At 42.3% G+C, this 19,601-nt stretch overlaps 1 protein-coding gene across 1 annotated transcript in view; it reads left to right on the forward strand.

The window, feature by feature from the left end:
• The window catches only part of DNAH9 (dynein axonemal heavy chain 9), a 325,725-nt gene extending 307,633 nt beyond the window's left edge, over positions 1 to 18,092 (forward strand). Inside the window, exons 68-69 of the mRNA XM_072730369.1 lie at positions 10,623 to 11,012; positions 17,620 to 18,092. Of these exons, the coding sequence (XP_072586470.1) occupies positions 10,623 to 11,012; positions 17,620 to 17,847 (618 nt within the window). The 3' untranslated portion in view covers positions 17,848 to 18,092. The remainder of the gene's footprint in view (positions 1 to 10,622; positions 11,013 to 17,619) is intronic.
• The last annotated feature ends 1,509 nt before the right edge of the window (positions 18,093 to 19,601 follow it).

The raw sequence follows: 19,601 nt of genomic DNA on the forward strand, positions 1-19,601 counted from the left end.
TTAGAGTGGTTTTTAGGTTCATAGCAAAATCAAAAGGAACGTACAGAGATTTCCCACATACTCCCAGCCTCCCATACAGCCTGCCCCCCATCCGCATCTCCTACCAGAGTGGTCCATTTGTTACAACTGAGGAGCCTATACCATCTCATCACAATCACCCACAGTCTGTGGTTTATACTGGGGCTCCCTATTGGTGTTGTACATTCCAGTGGTCTGGACAAATGTGTCAGGACAGGGCAGCCCAGGTGGCTCAGCGGTTTAGCGCCACCTTCAGCCCAGGGCATGATCCTGGAGACCCAGGATTGAGTCCCACATTGAATTCCCTGTATGGAGCCTGCTTCTCCCTCTGCCCTGTGTCTCTGCCTCTCTCTCTGTGTCTCTCATCAATAAATAAATAAAATCTTTAAAAAAAAATGTGTCAGGACACAACTGTGATACTTGACAGAAAGGGAAGGAGAGGCCTGCTCCCTTCATCGTACGAGCTTATTATGGGGAGGCAGTTTCGGGGCTGCAGGTCAGCAAAGAGCTCCTCAGTTCTACTGAACTGAGGATGTGAAGAGCAGAGCTTGTGGAAGCCAAAGCAGCGGGGTTTGTAGAGCAGAGTGCCTACATCAGGGAGCCACCCAGACAAAAAGCCTCAAACATCTGCACAGGGGTTCCCCTTGAGACTCTGGCTGGCTACTGCTCTACACGTGAGTGAGGAAAAAAACCATCCAAGGCTGAGAAGGAACCATGAGGAACAGAGAACAAATCTCAGAGCTCACATAGAGCTGGGAATTTGTGTTTGTGTTCCCACTAACTGGAGTACAAATAAAAATGTTTTTAAATTTAAAAAAGCAGGAAATATCAAAGAGAATTCTCAGAAGAGTATCAACCTAGTAGCAGGGCTAAACTGAACCCACACTAAAACTGGTCTGTACTCCCACTGTAGCAAAGCTGAAACACAAACTTCCAACAGATCTCTACTTTCAAGTAAATTAACTGCAGGAAAAAAAAATTCCAGCACTGTTAAAAGGAATAGACCAAAATCCAGCACTCAAAAATGTAAAATTCATAGTGTCTGACATAAGCTAAGCAAATTATAAGCATGTAAAGAAGCAGGAATATATATGATCTATATCCAGGAGAAAAGTGGATCCTATTGGAAAGGAGCCAGAGATGGCAGGGATAATGGAATTCACAGACAAGGAGGTTAGGACATGATCATAAGTTTGCTGTAAATGTTTAGGAGACAGAAGAAAATACAAACCTGATGAAAGACAAATGGAACATATAAAATGGAATGTGCAGAGATGGAAAATATAATAGCTGAATGAAAAATGAGATGTTTGGAAGATTTACAGCTGATGAAAACATAGCAAAAGAAACTATCCAAAGTGAGGGGAAAAGCAACATACTGGGAAAAAGTAGACAGCACATCAGGGACCGGTGGGATAATATCTAGTGATTTAATATATGTAATTAGAGTCCCAGGAGGATGGAGGCGAGGGCAAGGGTCAGGAAAAAACACTTGAAGAAATGCCAGTTTTGCAAGTTTGACAAAAACTATAAACCCATAGGTGCAAGAAGCTCAATAAGCCTATGCAGAATATACCTAATTAAAACTATGTAAAGGTACCCTTCACCCTTAGTGAAACTCAAGGGTAAAGAAGGAGGGGTGAGAGGTGGGAATAGGGGAGGGGTATATGCAAAGGAGCAAAGAAAGAAATGAGCAGATTTCTCATAAGGAGCTATGCAAACTGGAGACAGTGAAGAGATAGCATGAATGTGCTAACAGAAAAGTGCCAAAAAGAAAACGAGAGGTACCAGGGTGGCTCAGTCAGTTGGGCATCTGATTCTTGATTTCAGCTCAGGTCATGGTCTCAGGATCATGGGATCAAGCCCCATGCCAGGCTCCTTGCTCAGTGAGGAGTCTGCTGGAGATTCTCTCTCCCTCGGTCTCTCCCCACCTTGCTCACCATCTGTCAAATAAATAAATCTTTAAAAAATAATAATAAACCCAGAACCCTTTGACTAGCACAAAAAGAAAACTAAATAAAGGCGTACCTCACTTTGTGGCATTTCACTCTACTGAGCTTTGCAGATAATTGCATTTTTTTTTTTACAAGTAGAAAGATTGTGGCAACCTGCATCAAGCAAGTTATAGGCCTCGTTTTTTCCAACAGCATTTGCTCACTTCATTTCTCTGTGTCACATTTTGGTAATTCTCACAATATTTCAAATGTAATTGCTAAATGTTTATGTGTTCTGACTGTTCCATTGACTGGCCATTCCTTTGTCCCTCACCCTCTTCATTGGCCACCCTCTTCCCTGAGACACAACAATATTGAAATTAGGCAATGAATAACCCCGACAGTGGCTCCTAAGTGTTCAAGTGAAAAGAAGAGTCACATGTCTCTCACTTGAAATCAAAAGCTGGAAACGATTAAGCTTAGTGAGGAAAGCATGTTAAAAGACAAGATAGACCAAAAGCTAGGCCTCTTGCACCAAATGGTTAGCTCAGTTGTGAATGCAAAGGAAAAGTTCTTGAAGGAAATTAAACTGCTTGTCCCATGGACACACACATGATAAGAAAGTGAAACAGCCTTCTTACTGATGTGGATAAAGTGTCAGTGGTCTGGATAGAAGGTCAAAGCAGCCCCAACATTCCCTCAAGTAAAAGCCTAATCCAGAGCAAGGCCCGAGCACTCTTCAATTCCATGAAGGCTGAGAGAGGTAAGGAAGCTGCAGAATAAAAGTCTGAAGCTATCAGAGGTTGGTTCAGGAGGTTTAAGGAAAGAAATCATCTTCATACATAAAGGTGCAAGCTGCAGGTTCTCCAAAAGATTGAGCTAATGAAAGTGGCTACACTCAGCAACAGATCTTCAATGTAGATGAAACAGCCTTCTGTTGGGAAGAAGATGCCATCTAGAACTTTGACAGCTGGAGAGAAGTCAATGCCTGACTTCAAAGCTTTAAATAGGCCGACTCTCTCGTTAGGAGCTCATGCAGCTGGTGACTTTAAGTTGAAGCCAATGCTCATTTACCATTCTGAGAATCACAGGGCCCTTCAGAATTGTCCTTAATCTACTCTGTCTGTGTTCTTTCATTGGAACAATAAAGCCTGGATGGCAGCACATCTGTTGACAACATGGTTTACTGAATATTTTAAGCCCACTGCTCAAAAAAACCAGAATCCTTTCAAAATATGGCTGCTTATTGACAATGCACCTGGTCACCCAAGAGTGCTGATGGAGATGTACCTGAAATTAATGTTGGTTTTATGCCTGCTAACACAACATCCATTCTGTAGCCTATGGATCAAGGAGGAATTTCAACTTCCAAGTCTTATTATTTGTGAAATATATTTTACAAGGTTCTAGCTGCCATGGATTGTATTCCTCTGATAGATGTGGACAAAGTAAATTGATAACTTTTGGAAAGGATTCACCTTCTAGATGCCATTTAGAACATTTGTGATTCATGGGAAGAAGTCAAAATATCAACTATAGGATATAGTAGAAATAGGAGGAGTTTAGAAGAACTTGATTCCAACCCTTATGGATGACTTTGAGAGGTTCAAGACTTCTGTGGAGAAAGTCACTGCAGATGTGGTACAAAAAGCAAAAGAAGTAGAATCAGAAGTGGAGCCAGAAGATGGGACTGATTCACTACAATCTCATGATAAAACTTGAATGGATGAGGAGTTGCTTCTTTTTTTTTTTAAGATTTTATTTATTTATTCATGAGAGAGAGAGAGAGAGAGAGAGGCAGACACAGGCAGAGGGAGAAGCAGGCTCCATGCAGGGAGCCTGACGTGGGACTCGATCACGGGACTCCAGGATCATGCCCTGGGGCGAAGGCAGGCACCAAACCACTGAGCCACCCAGGGATCCCTGTAGTTGTTTTTTATAGATGAGCAAAGAACGTGGTTTCTTCAGATAGAATCTACTTCTGGTGAAGATGCTATGAAATTTTTGAAATGACAACAAAGGATTGAGAATATTCCAAACATTTAGCTGATAGAGCAGCAGCAGGGTTTGAGAGGATGGACTGCAATTTGGGTCAAATGCTATCAAACAGCATTGCAGCTACAGAGAAATTGTTTGTGAAAGGAAGAGTCAATCGATACAACAAATGTCACTGTTGTCTTATTTTCAAAAACTGCCACTGTCACCCCAGCCTTCAGCAGCCACCACCCTGAACACTCAGCAGCCATCAATGAGACAAGACCCTCTACCAGCAAAAAGATGAAAAGCTTGCTGAAAGCTCAGATGGTGGCTATTTTTAAGTGAAGGTATGTACATTGTTTTTTCATATATAATACTAATGCACACTTAATAGATTACAGTGTAAACATTAACTTTCACATGCACTGGGAACCCAAAACATTCATTTGACTTGCTTTATTGCAATATATAGCTTCTTGCAGTGGTCTAGAACCAAACCCACAATATCTCTGAGATATGGCTATAAGCATGTTCTCAGACAACAAAGAGAATCCGTATCCAACAGGCCTAAAATAAAAGTTAAAACCAATGCTCCAGACAGAAGGAAAATGATACCATATAGAAATCCAGATCTACACAAAGAAATGACTGTCTCCATGGATGGTAAATATGTGAGTAGTATTAAAGACATTTTTTTATCACTTAAGAATCTTAAAAAAAATAATTGACTTTTTAAAACAAAAATAAGGAGCAGCCTGGGTGGCTCAGCGGTTTAGCGCTTACCTTCTGCCTAGGGCATGATCCTGGAGTCCCGGGATCGAGTCCCACGTTGGGCTCCCTGCATGGAGCCTGCTTCTCCCTCTGCCTGTGTCTCTGCCTCTTTCTCTCTGGATCTTTCATGAATAAATAAATTAAAACAAAAATAATAATTACTATGGGCTTTTTATGACATATGTAGAACCAAAATGTATGTCAACAATAGCATAAAAATGAAAGGGAGGAACATAACTGCTACATTGTACGTGACATGGCATATTATTTGAAGGTAGACTGTGAGTACAGAGACATACGTAAATCCTAGAGGAGGGGTCAGCAAACTAATGGCCTGCAGGCCAAATCCAGCCCACAACCTGTTTTTGTAAGCATTTACTGGACTAAGGCCACAATCATTTAATTTACACATTGTGTATGTCTGCTTTTGTGCTAAGACTGACGAGGTGAGTAGCTACAACAGAGACCATGCTGCCTCCAAAGCCTACAGTATTTACTATTCAACACTTTGCTAAAAATGTGCCAACCCCTACCCAGAGCAGCCAATGAAATAAGTAAAAAAAAAAAAAAAAAGGTAGATTTAAACTCTGTCATACTGATAATTACATTAAATATAAATGATCTAAGTGTCCAAAGTACTGATTAGAATTGTCAGAATAAACAAACCAACAAGATCTAACACACTGTTGTGTCAGAGATCCTGTCCCCAGATCACTTCTGCATTTGAAGATTGGATCTCAGCACACAGTTATACATTTGACTGAGACTGTTACAATGGGACAGTAAAAATACACGCACAGGGACACCTGGGTGGCTCAGTCACTTAAGCATCTGCCTTCAGCTCAGGTCATGATCTCAGGGTCCTGAGATCAAGCCAAGCATTGGGCTCCCTGCTCAGTGGGGAGTCTAATTCTCCCTCTCCCTCTGCTCCTCCTCCTGTTCATGCTCATGCGCACTCGCTCACTCTCTCTCAAATAAAATCTTTTTTAAAAAAAGAATATATATATGGCTGGATCATGAAGGGAAAAGTCACAGCAGAGTGAAGAAAAATCCATATGCAGACTTCTTATGCCATCTCCCTCTCCTGAGGTATCACATAGAGTATGATCCTATATCCAGAGAAAATATTTTAGGAATTAAGGGGAAATCAAGACCTTTTCAGATGAAGGAAAATCATAACAGAATTTGTCACCAACCCTAAAAGATGGGAGGAGGAAAGGATCCAAGATGGTGACATGGTAAGATCCTGAACTCAGCCCTCTCCAGAGTCATACCAAATCCATACCTATATATAGAACAATTCCTCCTGAAGAAGTGGTGAGGGCTGACTGGATAGAGGGCCTTGGTACAGTGGAAAGGAATAGTACTGAGGGCCCGGGGGCAGATTTGTCTGCCCTGTGGCACAGAAAAAAAAAAAACAGTTTAAAAGGGCAGATAGAATGTAAAGGAACCAGCTCTACTCCACCAAATGGTGAGGGAACTGCTGGAAATTTCTTCTAGCATCAGAGGCCTGGGTGAGTGCCACTGTTCATGATCCACCTTTTTTTTTTTATTAAAGATTTTATTAACTTGAGAGAGTGAGTGGAGGAGACAGAGAGAGAGAATATAAAGCAGACTCTGTGCTGAGTGCAGAGCCCAACATGAGGCTTCATCCCATGACCACAAGACCATGACCTGAGCCAAAACCAAGAGTTGGACGCTCAACTGACTGAGCCACCCAGTGCCCATCTCCTCCACTGTGACAGCACAGATGACAGCAAGGTCTGGGGACCCTAGATGGCCAGCTGCCTTAGTGAGCTCCAGGCCTCCAATCACACAGGTCTAGTCCTCACATCAAGGCAGCTCCTGTAAGGCACACACCACGACACCCCTGGACAGCATCTACTGAAGCTACTACTAGTCAGCTCACCAAGGCAACATGAGCACAAAGCATCCCAGAACACCCCAGGCTTGTACCTCTTTCAACTCTAGATGACTCACCAGGGCGTCCCCTGGGTGCTGCACTCCAGGGCCTCCTAGCCTGCACCTAACCTCAGCTCTAGCCACCTCGCAGGGAGGGCCAAGCTTGGAGCACCCTGACCCACTATAGCTCCAGTCAGCCAGTCAAAACCACTAAGCACATGCAGTCTACACAGGGGACATCCCTACACAATATTCTTCCCTTAAGTTTAGGAGAAGTAGCTGTTCCAACTAATTCACAGACTCAAACACAGACAGTAATAAGGAGATAGTGGAATATGCTCCAAATAAGAGAAAACAAAACCAAACAGGGGCCAGGGGTGGGGGGGGGCACCGATAATGGAACTAAATGAAATGGAGATAAAGCAATCTACCTGATAAAGAGTACAAAGTAATTATCACAGAGATGCTGATCAGACTTGATAGAGGAGTGGACAGACTCAGTGAGAACTTCAACAAAGAGATGGAATTTATTAAAAAGAAACAATCAGGGGCACCTGAGTGGCTCAGTGGTTGAGCATCTGCCTTCAGCTTAGGTTGTTATCCCAGGGTCCTGGGATTGAGTCCTGCATTGTGCTCCCTGCAGGGAGCCTGCTTCTCCCTCTGCCTCTCTCTGTGTGTCTCTCATGAATTAATAAATAAATAAAATCTTTATAAAAGAAAGAAAGAGGGATCCCTGGGTGGCGCAGCGGTTTGGCGCCTGCCTTTGGCCCAGGGCGCGATCCTGGAGACCCGGGATCGAATCCCACGTTGGGCTCCCGGTGCATGGAGCCTGCTTCTCCCTCTGCCTGTGTCTCTGCTTCTCTCTCTATCTCTCTGTGACTATCATAAATAAATAAAAATTAAAAAAAAAGAAAGAAAAACAGAGTTGAAGAACACAATAACCGAAATGAAAAATACACTACAGGGAATCAACATTAAGTTAGAGGATGTCAAAGCAGAACCACAAGCTGGAAGACAGAGTAATGGAAAGTACTAAAGCTGAAGAAAAAAAGAAGAAAAAAGAATTTTTAAAATAAGGGTGCGTTAAGCGATCTTTAGCACAATATCAAGCATACAAACATTTACAATATAAGGGTCCCAGAAGAAGGAGAGAGAGAGAGACAGAAATTTTATTTGAAGAAATAATAGTTGAAAACTCTCCTAACCTTAGGAAGAAAAAAGGCATCCAGGTCCAGGAATCACAAAATGTCTCTAACAAGATGAATTCAGAGTGGTCCACACCAAGATACATAATAATTAAAATGTCACAGATTAAAAATAAAGAGAGCATCTTAGAAGTGCCAAAGGAGAACAACTACTTATATACAAAGGAAACCCCATGAGGCTATCAGCTGAGTTTCTGACATAAATTTTACATGCCAGAGGGCACCTGGGTAGCTCAGTCTGTTAAGCATCCAACCTTTGATTTCAGCTCAAGTTATGATCACATGGTCATGAGATGGAGCCCCACATCCAGCTACCCTGTGTGGAAGGAAGGGAGGGGAAGGAGAGAAGGCAGGGAGGGGAGGAGGGAGGAAAATTTTGCAAGCCAGAAGGGACTGGCATGATATATTCAAAGTGCTGAAAGGAAAAAACCTACAACCAAGGATACTCTACCTGGTAAGGTTTATCACTCGGAATTTAAAAACCAATAAAGAGCTTCTCAGACAAAAGGTAAAGGAGTTCATCACCACTATACCACCCATACAAGAAATGGTAAAGAGACTTAAGCAGAAAAGGCTACAATTAGAAATAAAAGTTATTATTTAAATTTCATGAGTAGAAGCAAACATAAAGGTAATAGATCAATCATTTATAAAGCTAGTATGGCATTACCCTAATACCAAAACCTAGACAGGCACTACAAAAAAAAAAAAAAAAAAAAAAGGTCAACATCTCTAATGAACATAGATAAATTTAAAAATCCTCAGCAAAATATTAGCAAACCAATCCAACAATACATTATATACATCATCCACTTCAATCAAGTGAGATTCATTCCAGGGATGCGAGAGTGGTTCAATATTCACAAAACAATCAATGTGATTAACCATAATAACAAAAAAAAAAAAAAAAGGATTAGGGCACCTGGGTGGCTCAATTGGTTAAGGATCTGCCTTCAACTCAGGTCATGTCAGGGTCCTGGGAACAAGCCCTGCTCAGTGAGGAGTCTGCTTCATCCTCTGACTCTCCCGCTGCCCCTCCATTCGCATTCTCTCTCTCACTCTCTCAAAATCTTTTTTTTTAAATCAATCAATTGAATTCACAATATGAATGTACATAAGAAAAAAATAGGATTATCTTCATAAATGAAAAAAAATCAAAATTTAATACCAAACCTTGACTTAAAATATCAGAAAAAATAAGAAAAGGAACTTAACTAAATAAATGACATCAAAGAAAAACTGACCACATTTAATGATGAAAGACAATTTTTTTCTTCTAAGTTTGAAACAAGAAGAATGTCCACCCTTATCACCCTCATTTATCATTGTAAAGAAGTTCCTAGAGAGTATAAGGCAAGAAATAGTTACACAGACAGGATCTCATAAAAAAGAGGCTTTGAATTCATTTTTTCCCCTTTGCACTAACTTTTGATAGTTGTTTTATTAAATAATCAGCTATTTTTAGGGAAACTTTATTTAAACCTAAGTTATAAACTGCACATAATAATGAATAGCTGGGGCTGTTTGCCTTTTTTAAAAAATATTACAGCATTTATATCTGAAAATAGCCCAGCCACTCGACTCCATGGTATAGGAAGTATATATGCAACAGCAACAGTCTCTCTGTGAATTTCATAAAGAAGTTATTCATCTATTTCCTATAAATCAGGGGTCAGAAGGTTAGTTTCTAGTTGTCACTTAGGACCCGAAGTAAGTTCCTCTTTAAGAGAGGTACTTTTTTTTTTTTTTTTTTTTAAACAGTTCCAAGAGTTAGGAGAAAGATTTGGGCCTAGCACTACACAATGCAGTCTCCCATCCCACAAGCAAGGTGACTCCAGGCCCCACTGAGGTCTCTCCATTTTAGCAGTCTGCACTTCAGGCAAGCCGAGCAGCCTCAGTCCACATAGGCAGCTATAATTGAACACCAGACTGGGTGGCTTAAAAATAATACAAATTTACTTCTCACAGTTCCAGAGGCATCGGCAGATCTGGTGTCTGGTGAGGGCCCACTTCCTGGTTCACTGCCAGCCATCATCTTACTGGGCCCCCACAAGACAAAAGAGGTGAGGGGGCTCTCTGGGGTCTCCTTTATAGCAAGAGCACTGATCCCATTCGTGAGGTCCCCACCTCACGACCCAATCACCTCCTAATACCATCACACTGTGGGTCAGGATTCCAACATACATATTTGGGTGCATGGGGAAGGGATATATTCAGTCCATACCATGAGGCTTGTCGAGTATTCTAACCCCTGTACAGAACCCACTGTACTAGAAATGGGGTCTTAAAGAAATTGCTAGAGATCCTTGTCACAATCGAAGTTACAAAATCAAATTTAACAATGGTTTTCAACGTAACCCTTCTTTACAAAGTTCATCCAGTAGTTGGAAAAGGACTCCTTCAAGGTGACCCTGTATCCAATACCTCGATTCTGGAGGAAATCCGTGACTTGGGGGAACACAGATCTCCCAGGCTTGGGCCTCTTGTGCTTCTGAGCTGTGCACAGAAGCCTGCAGGGCTGCTGCAAAGGCTGGAGGAGAACCCATGCTTTAGGGTTGGTGGAAGCAGCAGGGAACCCACAGGTGGTCTGGGGTCCACAGTGGACGTTGACTCCTATCAGTAGACAGGTGTAGACTCTGCATGGAGCAGGGAAAGTTTTAAAGTCTGCAAGTATTAGGGACAGTCACTGTGTCAGCACCACTCCTGGAGTTGTCATCTGTCTGCCTGTGTGCCATGAGCCAGAGGTCCCTAAAGCCAGTTGTTTCCAGGGACATTCTGCCCCCTCACTCTTTGCCCTCTTGCTCTTTGTCTACAGGGGGAGCTGACCATGACCAGTGACATGGAGACCTTACAGAACGCCCTATACCTAGACACAGTGCCAGAGTCCTGGACCAGGCGAGCCTACCCTTCAACAGCAGGCCTGGGAACCTGGTTTTTGGACCTCCTCAACCGAATCAAAGAGTTGGAAGCTTGGATAGGAGACTTTGCAATGCCCTCCACGGTGTGGCTGACAGGCTTCTTCAACCCCCAGTCCTTCCTGACCGCCATCATGCAGTCCACGGCCCGTAAGAACGAGTGGCCCCTGGACAAGATGGCCCTGCAATGTGATGTGACCAAGAAGAACAGGGAGGACTTCAAGAGCCCTCCTCGGGAAGGGGCCTACATCCATGGCCTCTTCATGGAAGGCGCTCGCTGGGACGTACAGGTAAATCTTGGGGTGAGTGAGCCTCAGGGCACCCTCTGTGGGCTGATTAAATTACATGTTGCCTCCACTGAGTCTGATCACAAAAAGGGATGTCCCGGGATCTTCTGACCTAGGTGTCCTTCCCTTGAGGCCATCAAGCCACTTTCATGCAGCCAGGGATGGCGCATCTAGTACAGACTTCACAGAGTGGGTAGAGTACAGTGATTAAAGGCAAGGGCTCGAGAACTGAACAGCTGGATCTAGATCCCAGCATCTCCATCTACTGCCGCTATGACCTTGGAACATGGTTCTTTCTACCTCTCCAAATCTGTTTCTTTGAGTGCTAAATGGGAAAATATATAGGCTGCAAAAATTAAATTAGTTACTATATGGGACACTAGGAATAGTGCCTGGCACATAGAGAGTGCTCCAAAGGTGTTGGAGTTGGCTATCCCTGCTACTGGCTGACCGGGGGATATCATTTCACCCCCCGCGGCCACTTTCCTCATTCATGAGCTCTAGGAAGGCCGGCATCCCTTCTGCCTTTTACATTGCCCCTGTCTGCAAAGGGAGTCCAGTAGATGCTATTTTACAGGGCATTCTGAAAGGATTCCTCAGTGAAGCCTGATAAAAATTTGAGTCACCATAAGATTAGCTGGGATAAATGACATGCGCAAGGATGGATAACTCTAGAATAAGTTTATGTTTGTTATACACACGACCTGGAAGAGGTGCTTAATCAAATACCCTGCTTGGTAAGTGACACTTAACTGTTCCTAGCAGTCAGTATCGAATTAATGGGGGAAAACTGTTAGAAGATCTATAATATCATAGAAGGTCATATAAATACACATAGAGCTGTATTAAACAATGACTCCCAAAATTCTACCAGAACCTCAGAATGTGACCCTACCTAGAAATAGGGTCTTTGCAGATATAAGAAGTTAAGATGAGGTTATACTCTACTATACACTTAGGGTAGAGCAGGCCCTAAATCCAAGGACTGGAATCCTTATAAGGCCGTATTGGAAGCACAGAAGCAAATGTCCTGTGAGGACAGAGGCAAAAATTGGAGTGATACATCTATAAGCCAAGGAACGCCAAGGATGGCCAGCAGCCACCAGAAGCTAAGAGAGGGGCATGGGATAGTTTCTGCCTCAGAGCCTCCAGAAGGAGCAGACCCTATGTACACCTTGATTTAAGACTCAGGCCTTCAGCAGTGTGAAAAAATATATTTCTGTTGTTTAAAGCAACCAAATTCATAGTAACTTGTTACAGCAGCCCTATGAAACCAACTGAGGGCCAAAAAAGAAAACAGTAAAGCAAGACAGTGTTTAAACAGTGTGAACCTTGAGAAGGAAGCTACCTTCCCCCTCTATGCTAACATTTGTCCAAGATTCCATCAGTGGGGATCACACACGGATTATATTAGGTATAGGGGTGGCCTTGGGTGGCCAGAACTAGAATACAAAAAAAAAAAAAAAATGGAGCAATTAGGGAAGAAGTTCAAAAGAGCACTGGCACTGTGGGAGAAAGGGGAAAGGACACCGATTCTAATCTAATTATCCAATATTTTATTACCTTGTTTTTTCATAATAACTTCCCAAAAAGCAATACTCACCTACCAAGAACTGTTGTTCTGTTTCTACTCCTAGAAAGACATTAGCAAAGGTAAGAGTAAGAATGTCCAAAAATCTCCTCCATAAAATCATAACACTGGCCCAAAATTGTCAGAACCCACTTTTTTACAGAACTCTAGAGATCAACCAAAGGCTTTTAGCAATCCAGAGAGTGTTTAGTGAAGAAAAACATCCAACTCTCACTAAGAAGAAACACTTGGCAGACTTTTTTTTTAAAGAAAAAAAAAATTTTTTTTTTTTTTGACAGAGAGAAAGAGCATGAGCAGGGAGAGGGGCAGGCAAAGGGAGATGGAGAAGCAGACTCCCACTAGGCAGAGAGCCCAATGTGAGGCTCAATCCCAGGACCCCAGGACCATGACCTGAGCTGAAGACAGATACTTAACCAACTGATCCACCCAGGCACCCTACTGGGAAGCCTTTTAACTTGCTCTGTTTCTGTTCTTTCCCTACCAACTCTGTGGTGGCCTTGAGAACGTGCCACAGTCGTAGTGCAAACAGCAGCCTCCCAGCCATTTGAGGCAAAATGGAGTTGGAGTTCTTTCAAAGCTCCATTCCCAGAAAACTGTCATTATTTTCCCCTACCTGTTGGTTTCATGGAAAACCCCCATTTATAAGTCTGTCTCTTATTTGACCTGAGTTAGAGCTCACGCAAGGGAACAGCCTTTCCCCTCCAAGGGCCATTTACTGTTTTCTGTCTAATAACAGTCAGACAACCGTTTAATCTTGCAGATAACAGTGCAAATAACAGGCTAACCAAAAAGCTTAAAAAGAGAAGCTGGAGTATGAGATGACCTCCAACATGGCCCTGGAAACCTAGAAGGCCACACCCATATACCGGGCTGTGCACAGGCTCAAGAAAGACCTGAGAAGGCTATAAGCTCACCTCTGGCTGACCTGGAGGCTCTTTACAAGCAGGAAGTTAAGGCTAAGCCAGAATGTTAAACTGCCCTGCTGAGCACTGAAGGCATGCCCAACTCATACGCAGAGCCCCTGAGCAAAAACTGCGAGACTTACTGGATGCAGGTGTTTAAGAAAATCTCTGTCCTGTTACTTGCTAACTAACCACTCAGCTAACTGGGCAGGCCACTTCAGTAGTCATATGTGACAAAGACAGAATTTACAGAATCAGTTCAGAAAAGAAGTTACTAAATAAACAACAACAACAAACCCTATGGAGGGAGATCTGATGGCCAGAGTTCCACATTATATTATTTAAAATGTTGACGTTTTCAACAAAAAATCATGAGACATTCAAAGAAACCAAAGTGGGGGGGGGGAGCAGTCAAAAGAAATGGTTCCTGGGCAGCCCAGGTGGCTCATCAAGTTTAGTGCCGCCTTCAGCCCAGGGCATGATCCTAGAGACCCAGGATTGAGTCCCGTGTCAGGCTCCCTGCATGGAGCCTGCTTCTCCCTCTGCCTGTGTCTCTGCCTCTCTCTCTCTCTCTCTCTCTCTCTCTCTCATGAATAAATAAAATCTTTAAAAAAATGGTTCCTGAAGTTCAGAAGTGGGACATACTACACAAACCTTTTAATCAGCCATTTTAAATATGTTCAGAGAACCAAAGCAAAGTATGTGAACAATGTCTCACTGACTAGAGAATATTAATAATGGGAAGAAAATACATTTTAAAAAACCAAATAGTAATTCTGGAGTTGAAAAGTATTAATACCTTAAAAGAAAATTCAGTAGGGAAATTCAACAGAAGATTTGAGCAGGCAAGAATCACCAAACTTGGAAATACATCAATTGAGATGATACAATCTGACAAGCAGGAAGATAAAAAGAATGAAGACAAATGAACAGTTTAGAAACCTGAGAAAAATCAAGAAAGCCAACATCCCCAGAGTGGAAGTCCCAAAAGGAGGAGAGAAAGAGCTTAGAAAGACTATTTGAAGCAGTAATGGCCACTTTCCAGATTTGATTAAAAAAAAATTAATCTATACATCCATGAATCTCAACAAAATCCAAACAGGATAAACTTAGAAGTTCATACCTTGGGCACTTGGGTGGCTCAGGCAGTCAGTTAAGCATCCGACTCTTGATCTCAGCTCTGGACTAGATCTCAGGGCTATATGTTCAAGCCCATCAGAAAAAAAGGAAAGGAAAGGAAAGGGAAAAAGGGAAAAAGGGAAAAAGGGAAAGGAAAGGAAAGGAAAGGGAAAAAGGGAAAGGAAAGGAAACCCACACCTGACATGTTATAAGATAAAGAGAGAATCTTGAAAGCTGCAAGAGAAAAGCAATTTATCACATACAAGGGGTCCTCAATGGGATGAACAGCTGATTTCTCCTAAGAAACCATGAAGGCCAGAAGGCAGCAGAATAAAAGGTCAAAGTGCTGAAAGAGCAGCCAACAGTTCTATATTCAGTAAAACAATCTTTCAAAAATGAAGGAGAAATCAAGACATTCTCAGGAAAAAGAGAAGGGTAAGGTGCCTGGGTGGCTCAGTTGGTTAAGCATCCAACTCTATATTTCAGTTCAGGTCTTAATCTCAGGGTCATGAGTTCAAGCCCTGCGCTGGGCTCCACACTGAATGTGGTGCCTATTTAAAAAAGACAGACAGAGAGACAGAGAATTTACCACTAGCAGACAAGACCTGTAAGAAATACTTAAGAGAGTTCTTCAGGATGAAATAAGTTACAAGACAATAATCCAAATCCACATGAAGAAACAGTATACCAGCAAAGATAATTACATATGTAAATATAAAAAAGTTTGTAACTTTTATTTCTTTCCTAATCTGATTCAAAGGACAAGTCCAAGAAGCAATAACCATAAATCTGTGCTGATAAGCATAAAGGATGTTATTTGTATAATGAAAACAACACAAGGTTTTGAGCATAGGAAGGAGAAGGAATGGAACTTATATAGGATACAGTTTTAGTATACTACTGAAATTAAGTTGGTATTATCCTGAAGTAGATTTTTTTACAATGATGTTGATTGTAATCCCTAGGGAAACCACACACAAAAAAATAAATTTTAATATAGTAAAAGAAATGACAATGGAATTAAAATGGTACACTAAAATATATCTACTGAATGGAAAAGAAGGCAACAGAAGAGAAATTGAGGAGCAAAAACAGACAGAGGACATAGAAAACAAGAGTCAAGTGGCAGATGTAAGCGTTACCTTATCCGTAATGACGTTAAATGTAAATAGATTAAACACTACAGTTGAAAGGCAGAGAATGGCAGAATGGATTTTTTTGATACAACTATAGGCTGTCTACCAGAGATACACTTTATTTTTTTTTTCAGAGATACACTTTAGATTCAAAGACACAATAGGCTGAAAATTAAGAGATGGAAACAAATATGCTGTTCAAATAGAGAATTCAACCATAACAACTGGAGATATTAATACCCTACTACTAATAGTGACTGCTAATGGTTAGTTTCTTTTGGGAGTGATGAAAATGTTCTAGAATTACAAAGTGATGACTGCACATTAGACAATACTGAATTGTACATTTTAAAAGGTTTGATATTGGGGATCCCTGCATGGCTCAGCAGTTTTGCTCCTGCCTTTGGCCCAGGGTGTGATCCTAGACCCCAGGATCGAGTTCTGCATCAGGTTATCTGCATGGAGCCTGTTTCTCCTTCTGCCTGTGTCTCTGCCTCTCTCTCTCTGTCATGAATAAATAAAATCTTTTAAATAAATAAATAAAACATTTGGGGTGTTTATGGTATATGAGGGAAAAAAAAAAGTTCTACCCCTGTTTCCACTCCCTGCCACAAACACTCAGTTGCTGGGGCTAAGGGGGTCCCCACCATTTAAGTTCTAGTACTCTTCATGCCTCATACCAGCTTCTAATAGAACCAAAAAGGCACATTCTCTCCCTATAAACAAATTTCATGGAAAATGAGCCAAGTCCTATCCATAGTAGAAGGGGCTGTGAATCACCAGGACAAAAGCAAGGAATTTGTGAATCACTCTGTATCAACATTTGCCAAAGTATGTTGTCGTGGGAAATAGATAGATTGCCAAGAAAAGAGTCCTGTGGTCAAACAAGTTTGGGGAACACCAGGTTAAATAAAGTTCATCGCTTTCCGTTATTGCTAGGATTTCCTATATTCAGTGCACTAGTGTGTACTATAAAGCTTCAAGCCTAGGGTATGGTAAGCACCTTTTCCCAAGTTTATTTGATGAAGGAACCCTTTTGTTCTTCAGAACATTTCTCAGGACTAATAATAAATAAATCCATTCATTAATTTAAAAAAAAAAAACTGTCCTAGATTACTCTAATGGGTCTCTCAGAAAACCACAGAGGTCCCAACTAGAAAGCTACAGAATAGTTAGGTCCCTATCACATGAGTAGGGATAGAACATAGCCCTGCTCAAAAGTCAAACACTCTTGTGAGAGGATGAGGTCCCATATAAAACTGAGCAGGACATAACCAAACTCTTAAAAATCTAAAGCATTTGCAGGCAGGAGCTGTGCCTTACCCATCTTTAAAACCCTCGCACAGGGATGCCTTGGTGGCTCAGTGGTTGAGTGTCAGGGTGTGTTCCCGAGGTCCTGGGATCAAGTCCCACATGGGGTTCCCCGCAGGGAGCCTGCTTCTCCCTCTGCCTGTGTCTCTGCCTCTCTCTGTCTCTCATGAATAAATAAAATCTTAAAAAAAAAAATAAACCCCTAGCACCTGGCATTATGACATCTGGCAAACGGTTGCATTCAATATGCTTATGAAATGAATGGATGAAAAAATTTAAAAAGACTCAACTTTCAAAGGGATTAATTTGTATGTGACACATAACTTGTAGAACTTTCCTTCAAAAAGTGATTTAGGCTGAAAAGCAGTAGAAATATGTTTTCTACATCTCAGATGCATTCTGTCCTGGATTGTTGAGCAAACCTGTAAGGCAGCAGGCATAAAGGCAGCCAGCCTTGCCAGCCTCTCAGCTATTGGGTCTTTGGACGGAAGGCTGGCTGGCCGGGCTCTGGGTCTGATCTAAGCTGGCTCTTTTCCTGTTCTTGTCCTCAGGCTGGGATCATTACAGACGCAAAGCTGAAGGATCTGACACCGCCCATGCCTGTGATGTTCATCAAAGCCATTCCTGCAGATAAGCAGGAACACCGCAGTGTCTATCCTTGTCCTGTGTACAAGACTTGTCAGCGGGGACCCACCTACGTGTGGACTTTCAACCTGAAGACTAAGGAGAAACCATCAAAGTGGGTGCTAGCTGGAGTTGCTTTGCTTCTCCAGACTTAGCTTTCTGCAGAACCACTGAGACAACAAGGCTGGGCTGGAGGCTGCCCAGAAGGACAAATGGGTGAGGGGAGACACAAACATGAGGATAAGGAATCATACGTACTCACAATACTGTAGAATTCTTGCAGGGAACCTGGAGAGAAGTGCCTATAGTAAGGTGGTGCTGGAAGAGTATGGACCCAGGAACTAGGGGAGAAGCATTCCATAACACTGCACCTTTCCTAATAAAGTGACTGACTCTTCAAGTGTGTCTGGTCCCAGCTTTGAGAGTGACAGAGTCATAAACGATCCTAAGACCAAGAGAAACAAACCACAAACACTTGAGCCCTGATGCTGGTAAACTCTGTGCTCTAGCTCCCAGCTACTCCATGGATTAGCCACATCAACGCCACCCCCAAGTTAGTCTGCATTTTGACAAGCTGAAAATGATATGAGGTGAAAGGATATGAATGCACGCTATGGTTTGAGAGACAGTACTCTGGATGAGGGATCACCAAACTTCTTCTGCAAAGGGCCAGACAGCAAATAGTTTAGGCTTTGCAGGGCCTGTGTCTGTTGCAGTGACTCAGTGCTGCCACTATAGCCTCAAAGTAGCCACAACACATAAATAAATGGGTGTGGCTGGGCTGAAGTAAAACGTATTTGCAAAAACAGATGGTGGGCCATATTTTGCTGATCATGGCTCGAGGATAAGGGAAGTACATACATGATATTTATCCTTCATTAATTCACACATGCCTTCAATCAGTTAAACACAATCAATCTGAGAACACAACTGTGAGCAAGGTAGGTTGCCGCCTTGTACCTGTATCATCCTTCAGATCATTTAAGAGGGATCCGTGGAGAAACCCTTCCTCTAAAGCTTTTCAACCTAACAATTTTCTAGATTTTTCTCGGTGGAACAAATTTTCCCTGGAACCCCAAAGAGTTCCACAGTTCCTGTAAAGAGCTCTTAGAGGGAGGTCTGTTTGCTAAGAAGAGTCCAGGAGGGCCCAGTACTCCTTCCAGAATCCTTAATCCCATATATCCCTTACAAACTTGCAATGCTGCCGGTCCAGGGGACACATTTGAAGAACTGCGATCTAAAACATAAAATCCCAACACTCTACTGAATACAAGATCAAATGCTAATTCCTCCATGATTTTCCTACTTTCTGGCCTGTGGCTCCTGTACCCCCTAGCAAGGGGCTTCTTCCTCACCTCCATGCCATAAGACAACAAATTCCTCTGGAACCCAGGAATTCCAACCTGACTTTTGTCTCTCATCAGTCTGTAACATACTTGCCATGGTTTGCCAACAACCTGCGGTTCCATGCCTACATATTAATCTGTTTGCAGGGACACAGCTCTGCCCTCATGAGCCTCATCCTTCCTGGTCCTCAGAAGAGCAAAATAAGAGTGGGCAAGAAGGATGTCTGGGTGGCTCAGTGAGTGAAGCGTCTGCCTTGAGCTCCGGTCATGATTTCGGGGTCCTGGAATCGAGTCCCGCACTGGGCTCTGTGCTCAGTCTCCACCTTCTCCTGCTCATTCCCTCTCTCAAATAAATAAAATAAAATAAAATAAAATAAAATAAAATAAAATAAAATAAAATAAAATAAATAAAATAAAATAAAATAAAATAAAATAAAAAAGGCAGACAAGACAGAGGAAGGTGGAAACCACTCTGAAAGCAGGACACTGTGGGGTGGGGCATGTGATTTTCAAGAAAAGACAGGTGGGCAGGTTAGGTACATGTCACACCTGACACAACTGAA

The sequence above is a fragment of the Vulpes vulpes genome, chromosome 12, assembly GCF_048418805.1.
Source record: "Vulpes vulpes isolate BD-2025 chromosome 12, VulVul3, whole genome shotgun sequence".
Classification (NCBI taxonomy): domain Eukaryota; kingdom Metazoa; phylum Chordata; class Mammalia; order Carnivora; family Canidae; genus Vulpes; species Vulpes vulpes.